Source organism: Nannobrachium achirus (genome assembly GCF_963921795.1).
Source record: "Nannobrachium achirus genome assembly, chromosome: 20".
Classification (NCBI taxonomy): Eukaryota; Metazoa; Chordata; class Actinopteri; order Myctophiformes; family Myctophidae; genus Nannobrachium; species Nannobrachium achirus.
The window spans coordinates 45,593,689-45,606,365 of NC_137827.1; the positions used below are offsets into that span (position 1 = coordinate 45,593,689).

Here is a 12,677-nt window from a genome sequence, read left to right on the forward strand (position 1 = left end):
TCAATGAAAACACATGATGATAATAAATATCTAAAATAAATGCATCTAAGCAAGTTAAAATGTTAATAAATAACTGACAAACCAAACCAAAACATTACTAAGAGATCTGAAAGACTTCCCCCTCCTAACTGGCCTGGTCAAGCCAACCAGATGAGGAGTTGTACAGTCTTATTGCTGTGGCCAGAAAAGATCTCCTGTAGCGTTCGTTTTTGCAACTTGGATGTAAAGGAGCTTTTCTGCCCTTTCACAGCGTCATGTAGGGTGTGAGAGGGGTTGTCCAGGAGTTTAGTCCTGATCCTATTATTGGCCACCTCCTCCACAGTATCCAAGGTGGTACCGAGGACAGAACCCGCTTTCTTGATAAGCCTATACAGCACTGCGCTGGCCACCACTGATTGATAGAACATGTTCAGCAGAGTCCTACACACACCAAAGGAGCTGAGCCTCCTCAGAAAGTAAAGCCGGCTCTGCTTATAAACCTGTGTGTGTGTGTGTGTGTGTGTGTGTGTGTGTGTGTGTGTAATGCATGCGTGTCTCACCCCATCCATAGAGAATTGGACGGTGCACACCTCTCCTTGGTTGGGGGTGTACAAGGTGGTGGTGGGTTCATCGCTAGGAGTCTTCTGCAGCTCTGCGCTGATGCTCTGCATGTTCTCTGACACCTGGGGGTCCTGAGGCAACACGAAGAACCTACTGGGGCTGCTGAACTCTGCCACCATGCCCCACACACACACACACACACACACACACACACACACACACACACACACACACACACACACACACACACACACACACACACACACACACACACACACACACACACACACACACACACACACACACACACACACACACACACACACACACACACACACACAGGTTAAGTCTGTATGTGGGTTGCATACATTGGAAAACATTGGAGCCAATGGTTATTTTCCCGATGTTCTTAAAGGGGTAGTTCACCCCCAAAATGGGGGTAAACTTATTGTAATCAAATGATTGACTTGACAAAAACCAAAAGATATTATTGAACTCAAGTCTCCATGGCAGGAGTAATCAATAGAAAAAAGTCTGGGCATACCAGACACTACCCAGCAGGGATTATTATGTGTATACAGTAAATATGTTATACACTTCAATCATTTAATGTAATCAATTTAATCATTTAATGTAATAAAAAAAAAAGTCATTTTGGCGGTGAACTACTCCTTTAAAAGTTACTGTTCTGGGCACACCCGGCAGTGATTATTACGTGTAATACTTTATACACTGTAATGAACAGCTGACATAAACATAAAGACACAGCTGGTTTTAATTGTCAGGAGGTCTCTGAGCTGAACTGTGTATAGGAGACCTTCAGTTCTGTTCCTCTGGTGATGCTGTGTGTTTTCAGGTCCTTCAGATAGGTTCGCTGAGGGGAGGGGCTTCGCTGGGGAGCGGAGTCATCACTGGCATTCAGCTAAATCAGCCAAGACACAAACAGAGACACGTGTGGATGTTAAGGGACCGTCTTATGGGTCTGTTTTTTTAATTCATCCATTCTATTATTTAGAATTCTTGCCTCTCTGTGTGGATGTCATAAAAATGTCTGTAAAATCATATTGTAAATATTCATGTCTAGATATAAGGTAAGTAATAAAAGATAGATAGATAGATAGAGATAGAGATAGAGATAGAGAGAGAGAGAGAGAGAGAGAGAGAACTTGTTTTCAATGGTTTTTCATTCGTACAAAATGTATATTTTCCTATATCAATCCTGAATATTTTAATGGGTTTCAGATTTGCCTCACTATGAATTAGCCCTATTCACGACCCGCCCACTCAGCATCCCCCGGGTGCTGAAGTCACATTTTGAAGGGGTAAAACCCTGCTAAGCCTATAGAGTTAACACAGAAATTGCAAATTTAATGCAATTTCCGAATAGTAAAGTATAAAATACAGCTAGCATGATCAAGAACACAAGATAGTAAAAGGCACAAAGCATTATAATTTACTTTACCGTTCGAAATAATGATTTGTTGGCTTTAAGTCCAGCTATCTCTGTTATAGTTTCCCCTTCTCAGCAACCCCGGGGGATGCTGAGAAATCTGCTGAGTGGGCGGGTCGTGAATAGGGCTAATAAAAGCTGTGCATTCTCAGTCAAGACACACACACACACGCACGCACGCACGCACGCACGCACGCACGCACGCACGCACGCACGCACGCACGCACGCACGCACACGGATAATAATTACATGACGTTAAGTCTCTGGTGAAAATGTTCTCAGTACTGATCTGTGTTTTTCTGGTCCTGGTTTTACCTTTGGCTGCAGTGGTGCAGCTGTCTCCCCCACCACGGCTGAAACTTGGCTCCCCAGAGGAGTTTCTCTGTCGATGGACACAATAAATATTTTAAATTTCATTTTACAAATAATGAATATGAGCACCTCAGAGCTGAGGTTTGCTTGCAAAGGCCACATCCCTGTGGCATCTTATTTGTAAAGGGGAAGACCACCCATTTTCAATATTGAGCTGTGTCATTAATATACCTTAGAGGAGTTGTGTGGACGTAGAAACTGTGTTGCCTAGAACTGGAGGATTGATTTTGGGGTTTGTATTGTAAAGTACAACTTGATGACATCACACATTGTACTTTACAATACAAACCCCAAAATCAATCCTCCAGTTCTAGGCAACACAGAAGGGAATTTCCACACAACTCATGACATATTTCAATATTGAAAATGGGTGGTCTTCCCCTTTAAGGTAACTTACTTGAATAACTGATACTCAATAATCATTACCCAACTAAATAATTTGGTTATAGAAGACAACTTAAGTCGCCCATAGCAGTGAACCGTCGGATTTTGAAAGATCTTTGGCGGTGAATGTGATAATGGGTCAAAATAAAAAGGTTGAGAATCAGTAACTTACGTGACACTGGTGTCTGCAGCGCTGGCCCAGCACCTGTGTCTGTGTGTCGGCCAGTCTTGTGTCTGACAGTGAATGGAGCAGTAGAAAGCTTTCTTACAGCGCACACATCGGAAATTCCCTGTCGGACGATAGTGACAGCGATGCTTCATTTATATTCTTGTTGTACAATGATGTCACACACCCAAAGTGTAGATCTACAATGAGTTATTAGAGCTATTCTCGTTAATCATCATACTACATATCATATAGGGTGTAAGTGGATGACATTTATGATGTTAAGTCATATATCAGGAGCAATAAAAAGTGCATTTACAGAAAACAGCGTACATAAATTATGTTCATCTGGGTATTCCTCTTTGATCTGGCTTCAGTTTTGTAATGTAACATTTTGAATAAACACAAACAAAATGTTATATATATATTATGTTAGGGAAGACAGTTTCTACCTTGCTTACTGCAATAGTTGCACACTGGGACAGTCAATGGATTTTCAGACCCTGCAGTGAAGAAAACAACAGATATGCATCATGCAATATACAGTCATCTACTTGTTAACTAGTAGCTGATAATCACATTTCACACTTTAGTAAAGTTTGGTCAAACATCCATTGTTACAAAGTACCCCTCTGCCATCTAGTGGCTGTAGTGTGCATTTCACAACAAACAGCAGGTGACCTTAAAACATGTTGACAGCAATTTGACAATAGATCTTAAAGATTTGATTCTTACTTATTTTGTTCGATGGATTACAAACGTGTGCGTGCGTGCATAAATTATATACTGGGATTGTGGTTGTTTTTCAAAAATATACATACGGTCCAGTATGCAGCTCAAACAACTAGGTGCTGAACTAGTGGAGCAGCGCTGCACTACCACCCCACCTCCAGTACACCCTGACAGTAGCTTCTATTAACTCAGTTAGCGCCGGGCGACTTTACGAGCGACTAGTTCACTATGGCGTTTGGTGCCGAGCGACTCGGAGCGACTTTTATATAAAAGCATTGTTTAAGCTTTTAATATGTGTTTATAGACGGAGCGAAATGGTTAGCTTACCTCAGCTAATGTCCACACGTAAACCGTGAAAAAAAAGGATACGATTATGACGTCACCTTTAAACCAGGGCTTCCTGTTGACAACAGGCCTCTGCTAGCGTTAGCCTCAATGCAACCATCCGACCCTCACGTAGCTTCACTAGGTCGGATTTTGATTCTGAAACTTTCTGTGTGGCATCTATATACGTCCCGATGCCCATACCAATGGTGGTTTGAGACGATCAAGCACGAATTGAACAGTATTGAGCTGAAATGGTGACCGGCGGCCCGTCCATGTTAAGTCAATGAGGACCAAGTCAGCGTCTCATCCTGTTATGTGGATTTAAACAGGCTTAACATGGGACCATGTCAGTGTATGGTGTATGGTGGTCTCTAGTGGTCATCTGGTGGTATGGTATGCTGAACGTGCATTCGTTAAGGTGGTCTGGTTAAGGTGGTCTGGGGGGATACAAAATAGCTATTTCCTGGCGTTATAAGCGCACATTCATATTCATATTTTGGAAATCTGGCCCTGTATGGGTTAAAAACCCTAATTTAAGTTTCTCATTCTCAGACTTTGAACCAATGGTGGCACACAGGCACAGTTACCTTGCAGTTCCATCCAAAAAGGCCCTCTGGGATCTCCTGTCATGTTCTGGAGTTCACCCGTGTGGACGTCATGTGGATGTCCTCTCATATCTGGAGCGGGTCCACTTCCCATCTGGCCCACATGCACGGGTGGTGTCTGGTGGGGTGGTGGTGCCCTGATGCAGCCCTGACTAGATGCGTACAAACACACAAACAGCGGAGTGAACTTTGAGTGAACAGCCCTCAGACTTGTTACCAGATTTCAAAATTACAAACTTCAGTGTATGTAGTATCACATCCACACACACACTGCAGGTCGGATAATCGTTTAAGATTCTCTCATCAGAGAAATGACTTCTCTTCTGGAGGTCCCTACCCAGCTCAAAATATATTTTCAGACGAGGGTTTGTGGCAAAATACATTAAATTTGGGGGTCCTTGACATGAAAAGGTTTGATAACCAGTGGTTTAGGTCACTGGGTCGGGACCAATTTGTGGGTCGCGGACAAATTTTTCATGACTATATAAAAATAAATCTATTATTTTTCAAAAATACTTTCATGAATACATTTAAAAAAAATACAAAACTGAGACATTCCATAATTAGTAAACAAATGTTTAAGAAGTAGTAAAAATATCAGATATACACAAGCTCAAAGTGCAGCGCGAAGCAGCGCGTTGTAAGCTTGTAGATCTGCTGTTTTCACTAGTTTTGGGTGCCGGGCAAGCGTCTTAATTTCTCTTTTGGCCCGAGCTAAAAAGTTTGGGAACCAGTGGTTTAGGTCATGTGATTTTGATGAGAGTTCTTACCTTGGCACTATGACAGGCTCTCCAGTGGCAGACCACAGGGCTCCACCTTTGGGGTCATCGGGGCAATTTCCCAGCAGACCTCTGGGAAGGAGACCTGAGAGACACAAATCTTATATCAGGGTTACCGCACATTTTACCAATTAATTTCCAAAACCTTTCCAGAATATTTAACCCAATTTCCAGGACTATATAACAATAATTCAGCTGAATAACAGGTCGCTTACTCCTATGCACAATGACCAAAGACAGGTAGTGTATGCCAGTGGTTCTCAACCTTTTCAGAACGTGACCCCCGAAATAATCATATGTTTTAACTGGGGAGTTGAGGAATTTTGTATAACACGATTCTATTGTGAAAATAGCAGATCTACATGCTCACAACGCCTCGCAAATGTAGATCGGCAATTTTCACAATTTCTGCCTCTATATATTTGACAATTTGGCCCATGTTTAATTTGTCATTTCAGAGGTATTAACACAATCAATAACCAAAGACAATGCATAGCTATTTTTTCCAGAACCCTTGATAAATTCCCAAACTTTTCCAGTACTGGAAAATATTTTTCTAATTTCAAAATATTTCCAGGAATTTCATGACCGTGGGAACCCTGTTATATTAAAGCACACATGAAATGCTCTAAAATCAGTGATACTCACCCTGTGGGCCGTGTGGATATTGCAAGTGGACCCCCAAACAATTGCTATTCAGATGATTAAAATAGGACTAAACCTGAATCAAAATTAGCTGTAAAATGTACACAATCTGGACATGACACTATGCTAGTGTGTCACAGGGACTTACGGTCTTTGCACACTGCTGTGCTTTTTTTTCTTTTCGGAACACGTAAATAAAGAAATCGACCTCACGTTATGTCAATCACGTTTGCACACTGCTGCCGTTTCCTATTGTTTATTTTCGGACCAGGGTCGATTTTGCGATTTCCTAGTGTTCGCACGCTTCGCGTGCTCACATGCACACAGGCACAACTGCTCCAAGCCATGTTGCCCACAAAAAGCACTGTTTCTTCATGTATTTTGAGTGTGTGTGTGTGTGTGTGTGTGTGTGTGTGTGTGTGTGACACAGCCCTCCCTCTCTGTTGTAAATGTAATTCGATACACTGCCCCGCTCCTCTCCCCTCCCCCCCCCCCCCCCCACTGCCCCGCTCCTCTCCCCTCCCCCCCCCCCCCTCTCTCTCTCAGTGCCTGTGTGAGGGACATGTCCGTTACTGCCCTGTGCCTATGCTTGAAGTGGACTATAGTTATGATTTGTATTTTGTAGGATCTCTCTCTCTCGCCTGTGTCCTGTGTCCTGTGTCCGAAGTGGGATGCGGCTTTAAGCCAATTGTAAATATATGCCCACATGCCCATATGCCCATGGAGATCTCTGTATCTGCCCATATGCCCATATATGGAGTTCTCAGTCTTATGCCCATATGGAGATCTCTGTATCTGCCCATATGCCCATGGATATCTCTGTATCTGCCCATATGCCCATATATGGAGTTCTCAGTCTTATGCCCATATGGAGATCTCATATGCCCATATATGGAGTTGCGGCGGGGAGCGCCGATCCCATATATGGAGATCTCTGTATCTGCCCATATGCCCATATATGGAGTTGCAGTGATGTCACAATGACTCAGCGCTTGCGCCCGGCACTGCAGTGATGTCACAATGACTCAGCGCTTGCGCCGATTTTGCGCTGATTTCCGCATAAGGAGATTCCGAACGTTTCGCGCCGGTTAGGGAAAACCGCGCGTCGGGTCGGGTCGAGGCCCGGCACTGCACTCCGTGCCGCGGCGGGCCTTCGGCGGGCGAATCCTAGTGTTCGCACGCTTCGCGTGCTCACATGCACACAGGCACAACTGCTCCAAGCCATGTTGCCCACAAAAAGCAGTTTCTTCATGTATTTTGAGTGTGTGTGTGTGTGTGTGTGTGTGTGTGTGTGACACAGCCCTCCCTCTCTGTTGTAAATGTAATTCGATACACTGCCCCGCTCCTCTCCCCCCCCCCCCCCTCCCCCCACTGCCCCGCTCCTCTCCCCTCCCCCCCCCCCCCCCCTCTCTCTCTCTCTCTCTCTCAGTGCCTGTGTGAGGGACATGTCCGTTACTGCCCTGTGCCTATGCTTGAAGTGGACTATAGTTATGATTTGTATTTTGTAGGATCTCTCTCTCTCGCCTGTGTCCTGTGTCCTGTGTCCGAAGTGGGATGCGGCTTTAAGCCAATTGTAAATATATGCCCACATGCCCATATGCCCATGGAGATCTCTGTATCTGCCCATATGCCCATATATGGAGTTCTCAGTCTTATGCCCATATGGAGATCTCTGTATCTGCCCATATGCCCATGGATATCTCTGTATCTGCCCATATGCCCATATATGGAGTTCTCAGTCTTATGCCCATATGGAGATCTCATATGCCCATATATGGAGTTGCGGCGGGGAGCGCCGATCCCATATATGGAGATCTCTGTATCTGCCCATATGCCCATATATGGAGTTGCAGTGATGTCACAATGACTCAGCGCTTGCGCCCGGCACTGCAGTGATGTCACAATGACTCAGCGCTTGCGCCGATTTTGCGCCGATTTCCGCATAAGGAGATTCCGAACGTTTCGCGCCGGTTAGGGAAAACCGCGCGTCGGGTCGGGTCGAGGCCCGGCACTGCACTCCGTGCCGCGGCGGGGAACGCGCGTGCCGAATCTGAAGCCGGTGGGACGAACGGTTCTCGAGATACGCGGATTACAGACAGACACACACGCAGACACACACGCAGAGACTTCTCGCATTTATAGATAGATAAAAAAGTCTGTAAATTGTCACTTTAGAAATGTGTAGATACACTTAAACTTTATGATGGTTTGTTCCCTGTTGAGTGAGAAAACAATGTTGCACATTAAACCCCTTTGCAAGCCCCAGGGAGCCCCTTAAAAACCCCTGAACATAAGTACTGCCGATCAATCTTCTATTTATTTATAAACATGTTTAAAAAAAACAATGCACCAAATGATAACAACACGTACTGGAGCGCTCGGTACGAGCGAAAGATACGTGTACAAAGTACGATTTGGGGCCGCGGACTTACGTTCATGAGGCTGCTAAATAATTATCATTAATTTCATTTTTAATGACCTAGTACGATAAAAGACGACCGGCTAATTGAGCCGACTGGACAAGTACGGGCAAGTACGGCCTGCTAGCAAAGTGTTAAGTTAATCATCTGGGGACCCCCAAAATAATTTGGGGACCCCAAAGACAAGACAAAATTGGTATCAAAACCAGAAAGGCGGGGGGGGGGGGGGAGGAATCAATGGAGTAATCCATAAGAAAAGAATGGATAGTTCAACATATGGATACTCTCCTCAGTCTGTAAACACAACGGAGATGCTAACTTGCGCTAATTATTTTTAGAGATGTGGTGGACAATGTTTTAGATGCCACACACTCACACAGGTCTTCATCGAGTCTTTACAACTATAGCGACGACTAACGTCGGGTGAACATAGTCAAATAATAACTTTATTGGCCAAACTACACAAAGAAGAGTAGAGGCTAGTTGCGCTAGCATACATGCTAAGCTACAGTACAGTACATGTAGGCTACTGTAGATTCTTTCCCCCATTCAACACTGAGATGTGGTGGACAATGTTTTAGATGCCACACACTCACACAGGTCTTCATCAAGTCTTTACAACTATAGTGACGACTAACGTCGGGATGTTCATGGTCAAATAATAACTTTATTGGCCAAACTACACAAAGAAGTAAGCTAATGTAGAGGCTATGCTAGCGCAGCAACAGTACAGTACATGTAGGCTACTGTAGATTCGTTCCCCCATTCAACACACGCAGTTACAAATACAAACAGGAGACATCTCACTGAGATCTATATAAAATAACGGATTGCCGACGCATTTGCCGTTGATAATTGCGACTCGCGACGATATAGCCTATGTGTATGTCCACTGTTTGTGTTGGTTAATGTTCTTGGTGCTTCGTGGTATCTCAACTGCAGGGCTGGGGAATACAATTCTGCCTAATCGTCCTCTTTTAAAAACAGATATATAAAACAAACAGGCTTTGCTTTTATATTTGATTTGCAGCCGTGACTGCATACTAAAATCTGTCTCAAGTTGTTGTGTTGAAAGACACAGCTCAGCCGTGAGACTCTGTCTCTGACCAATCAGTATCAGCAGCGTGTATACGTCACTGATTTGGCCTCACTTGGCATAGGGGTACTAAAACGGCTCCACTCGAGAGTGGAGCCGTTTTGGTACCCCGTTAAGTACCACTTTCACACCACTCTACCCAGTTCCTTGTAGTGGAAAACCTGACACAAGTGGGCGGTGTGGTGTGGAGTGGTGTGGAGTTGGGCCTGTGGAAAACCGGCTATAGATACCTGTTCTAGGAAAGGCCGGGGTTACCGGAGCAGTGGTGGAGGGCTTCCTCAGAGGCAGGTTGGGACCAGCCTCAGTGGGTCTGAACGAACCGCTCATTTTGTATCAAACTACAAATATCTGTCAAGTTGAAGAAAAACAAAAACTTGCAATTACCATCCAAGCTGCAAAGCCCGATTCATACTAGGGATGGGACGATATGACAATTTCATGTCACGAAATTACGATATTATCGTTATAATCAAAATATTCCCAACATCCATTATTCTGGGGCGTAACATTTGCCAAAAATAGCAGATCTACAAGCTCACAATGCATCACATTGCGACAAGGTGTGAGCTTGTTGTAGATCGGCTATTTTTGGCAACAAGATTTGGTAGTGTGAGAAAAAAGGACTGTATTTACAGGTCAGTTTTACCAATTATAGGGGGCTTCCTGTAAGTGGTACCACATGATGCAGCTCGGCAAATAAAAGGTCAAGTGAATTGATCCCAGTGCATGACGGAGGACAATTTCATGATAAATTAAATCTCCACGAACGATTGTGAGTGTTTTTTTTATCACGATAAACGATAACAGCGATTATCGTCCCGTCATACTTCATCTCATAACTGGGTCGCTTGCCGAAAAACAGCAGACCATCTCACATGTCGCCCTAGTCTTCCATATCCAGCACAGGACATCTTTCATATAGCAGAGCATAAATTAGGCTTTTCGGGTCAACAAGACTCCCACATTGTATACCTCACCGTTTCTCAAGGTCAGTTTTGGGGACCAAACATTAGTCCAAAATGGGTCCCTGAGAGCCAATCTCATTTACCCTCGTCTTAAATCTGAGGTTTTGAGTTCCAATATTGTTAGTTATTTTTCATGTTAAGGACCCCCAGTTTGATATGTGTAACCTAGGCACCAGTTGAAACGTAAATACGTGTTTTATTAATTCAAGAAGAATGATATAGCTTACTTAATATCAAGGGCAAGAATGGAGTTAGAAATATGTATATTTATTTCAATACAAAATAGCAATATCGTCATAAGGTGTCACTTTATTACAAATATAACATCAAAGGTTAAACTAACCTGTGTGGGCTATGGGCAACTATACCAGGTGGGCAGGTGTGCAAAGGTGTCCTCTACAGGAGGGTGGCAAGGAGGTGAGGGGAGTGAGGGGAAAGGGTTAAACCGCCACCAGAGGAGCGCACGCCAACACACTGCAAAGAGAAACACACATTAGCCACACAATAAAACCAGGAAAACATGCAGACATGTTATCATGCACTAGTATTTAAAAGCACTAAAACCCCCCAAGTAAAACACCCGTTGTGACCAACCACCTGTTGGGACTTAACTCTGCCCACCCTTCCACTGGCAATGATATGTCAGCCCTATTTGTTTAAATAATAATCTAACAAAATTAACAGTTGGTTTACACAAACAAATAAAGTTAAACAAATGAACTCAAACAAAATAACTAAATTAAAGAGGACAAAAACAGCAGAGGCAAAACAAAAAGGCATAATTAATATAAACTAGAAGGCGGCCCAGCGTCTAGTCGGCGACCTGGCCAACTCGGGAACGATGTAAATAGGTAATGAATGCCCCGCCCTTTAATGCAAACCCCATTATACCTGTTGTCATAGGACCCGTTTTGACCATCTGTTTGCCTGTGTCCATTTATGCCCATATATGGAGATATCTGTAGCTGTCTGTCTGTCGGTGTCCATTTTATGTCCATATATGGAGATCACTGCAGATATAGTTCTGGGTCCATTTTATACCCATATATGGAGATATCTGTCTATCTGCGTCCATTTTATGCCGCAGATAGTGTCCCTTCAGATAGGACCCGTTTTGACCATCTGTTTGCCTGTATCCATTTATGCCCATATATGGAGATATCTGTATCTGTCTGTCTGCATTCATTTTATGCCCATATATGGAGATCTATGCAGACACAGTGCCAGTTCCGGAAAATCCTGATGTCAGACATCAGAATCCGAACCTTTCATGCTGGTTCCAGAAAATCGTGTATCGGGTCGGGTTGAGGCCGAGCACTGCACTACCTGCTGCGGTGGGGAACGCGCATGCCGAATTTGAAATAGGGAATGAATGCCCACACCCTTTAATGCAAACCCCAATATACCTGTTGTCATAGGACCCGTTTTGACCATCTGTTTGCCTTTGTCCCCTTATGCCCATATATGGAGATCTCTGCACACACAGTACCGGTTGCGGAAAACTCTGATGTCAGACATCAGTTCCGCATACGGGCATTCATTTCATGCCCATATATGGAGAACGCGTGTGCCGGTGGGAAGAACGGTTTCGAGATACGCGGATTACATACATACACATTCACAGAGATTTTTTGTTGACTCACGTGGCGTACGTGATGTCAGAGCCTTTTATGAAGTGATGTCACAATGAGTCAGCGCTTCCTCCGGAACAGCCTGATGTCAACAATCAGCTCCGCATAAGGAGATTCTGAACGTTTTGCGCCGGTTTCGGAAAACCGCGCATCGGGTCGGGTCGAGGCCCGGCACTGCACTCCGTGGCGTGGAGCGGGCGTGCCAAATCCGAAGCCGGTGGGACGAACGGTTCTCGAGATACGCGGGGCACATACATACATACATACTCACAGAGATTTGTCGCATTTATAGATAGATTATAATCATTAATCAGTGTCTTAACAATATGATATTCACGGCCAAACATACGGGCAGACATGGAACGGCACAGCGCAGCACAGGTGAACAGTGCTGAACAAAAGGATATAATTAATAGTTGGTCAATGCCTTAATAGACCAACCAAATCCAAATCAAATCTTTGTGTGATTTCTTTCTTTTTTTTACATTATCCCTATTCCGAAGAGAACTTTAGCCAAAAATAGCAGATCTGTGAGCTTGTAGATCAGCCATTTTCAGCAAAGAG

At 44.1% G+C, this 12,677-nt stretch overlaps 1 protein-coding gene and 1 long non-coding RNA gene across 3 annotated transcripts; both read right to left on the minus strand.

Annotated features, from left to right (window-relative positions):
- Nucleotides 1–395: 395 nt before the first annotated feature.
- Nucleotides 396–4,688, minus strand: LOC308305252 (tudor domain-containing protein 1-like). 2 transcript variants are annotated; one of them, XM_080750014.1, is made up of 6 exons: nt 4,560–4,688; nt 3,366–3,416; nt 2,920–3,037; nt 2,307–2,373; nt 1,358–1,462; nt 396–709 (listed from the first exon to the last, which is right to left on the minus strand). In XM_080750014.1, the coding sequence occupies exons 1-6, from the start codon at nt 4,669–4,671 to the stop codon at nt 536–538; spliced, it is 627 nt and encodes a 208-aa protein (XP_080606140.1). In that variant the 5' UTR covers nt 4,672–4,688; the 3' UTR covers nt 396–535. The 2 variants fall into 2 exon arrangements, with proteins under 2 accessions (XP_080606140.1, XP_080606141.1); XM_080750015.1 differs by lacking the exon at nt 396–709 and having other exon boundaries at nt 918–1,462.
- Nucleotides 4,689–5,366: 678 nt separating this feature from the next.
- Nucleotides 5,367–10,919, minus strand: LOC308305616. Its single transcript, XR_013963122.1, has 3 exons — nt 10,826–10,919; nt 9,748–9,865; nt 5,367–5,441 (listed from the first exon to the last, which is right to left on the minus strand). It is a non-coding gene; the product is annotated as an uncharacterized lncRNA (long non-coding RNA).
- Between the last annotated feature and the right edge of the window lie 1,758 nt (nt 10,920–12,677).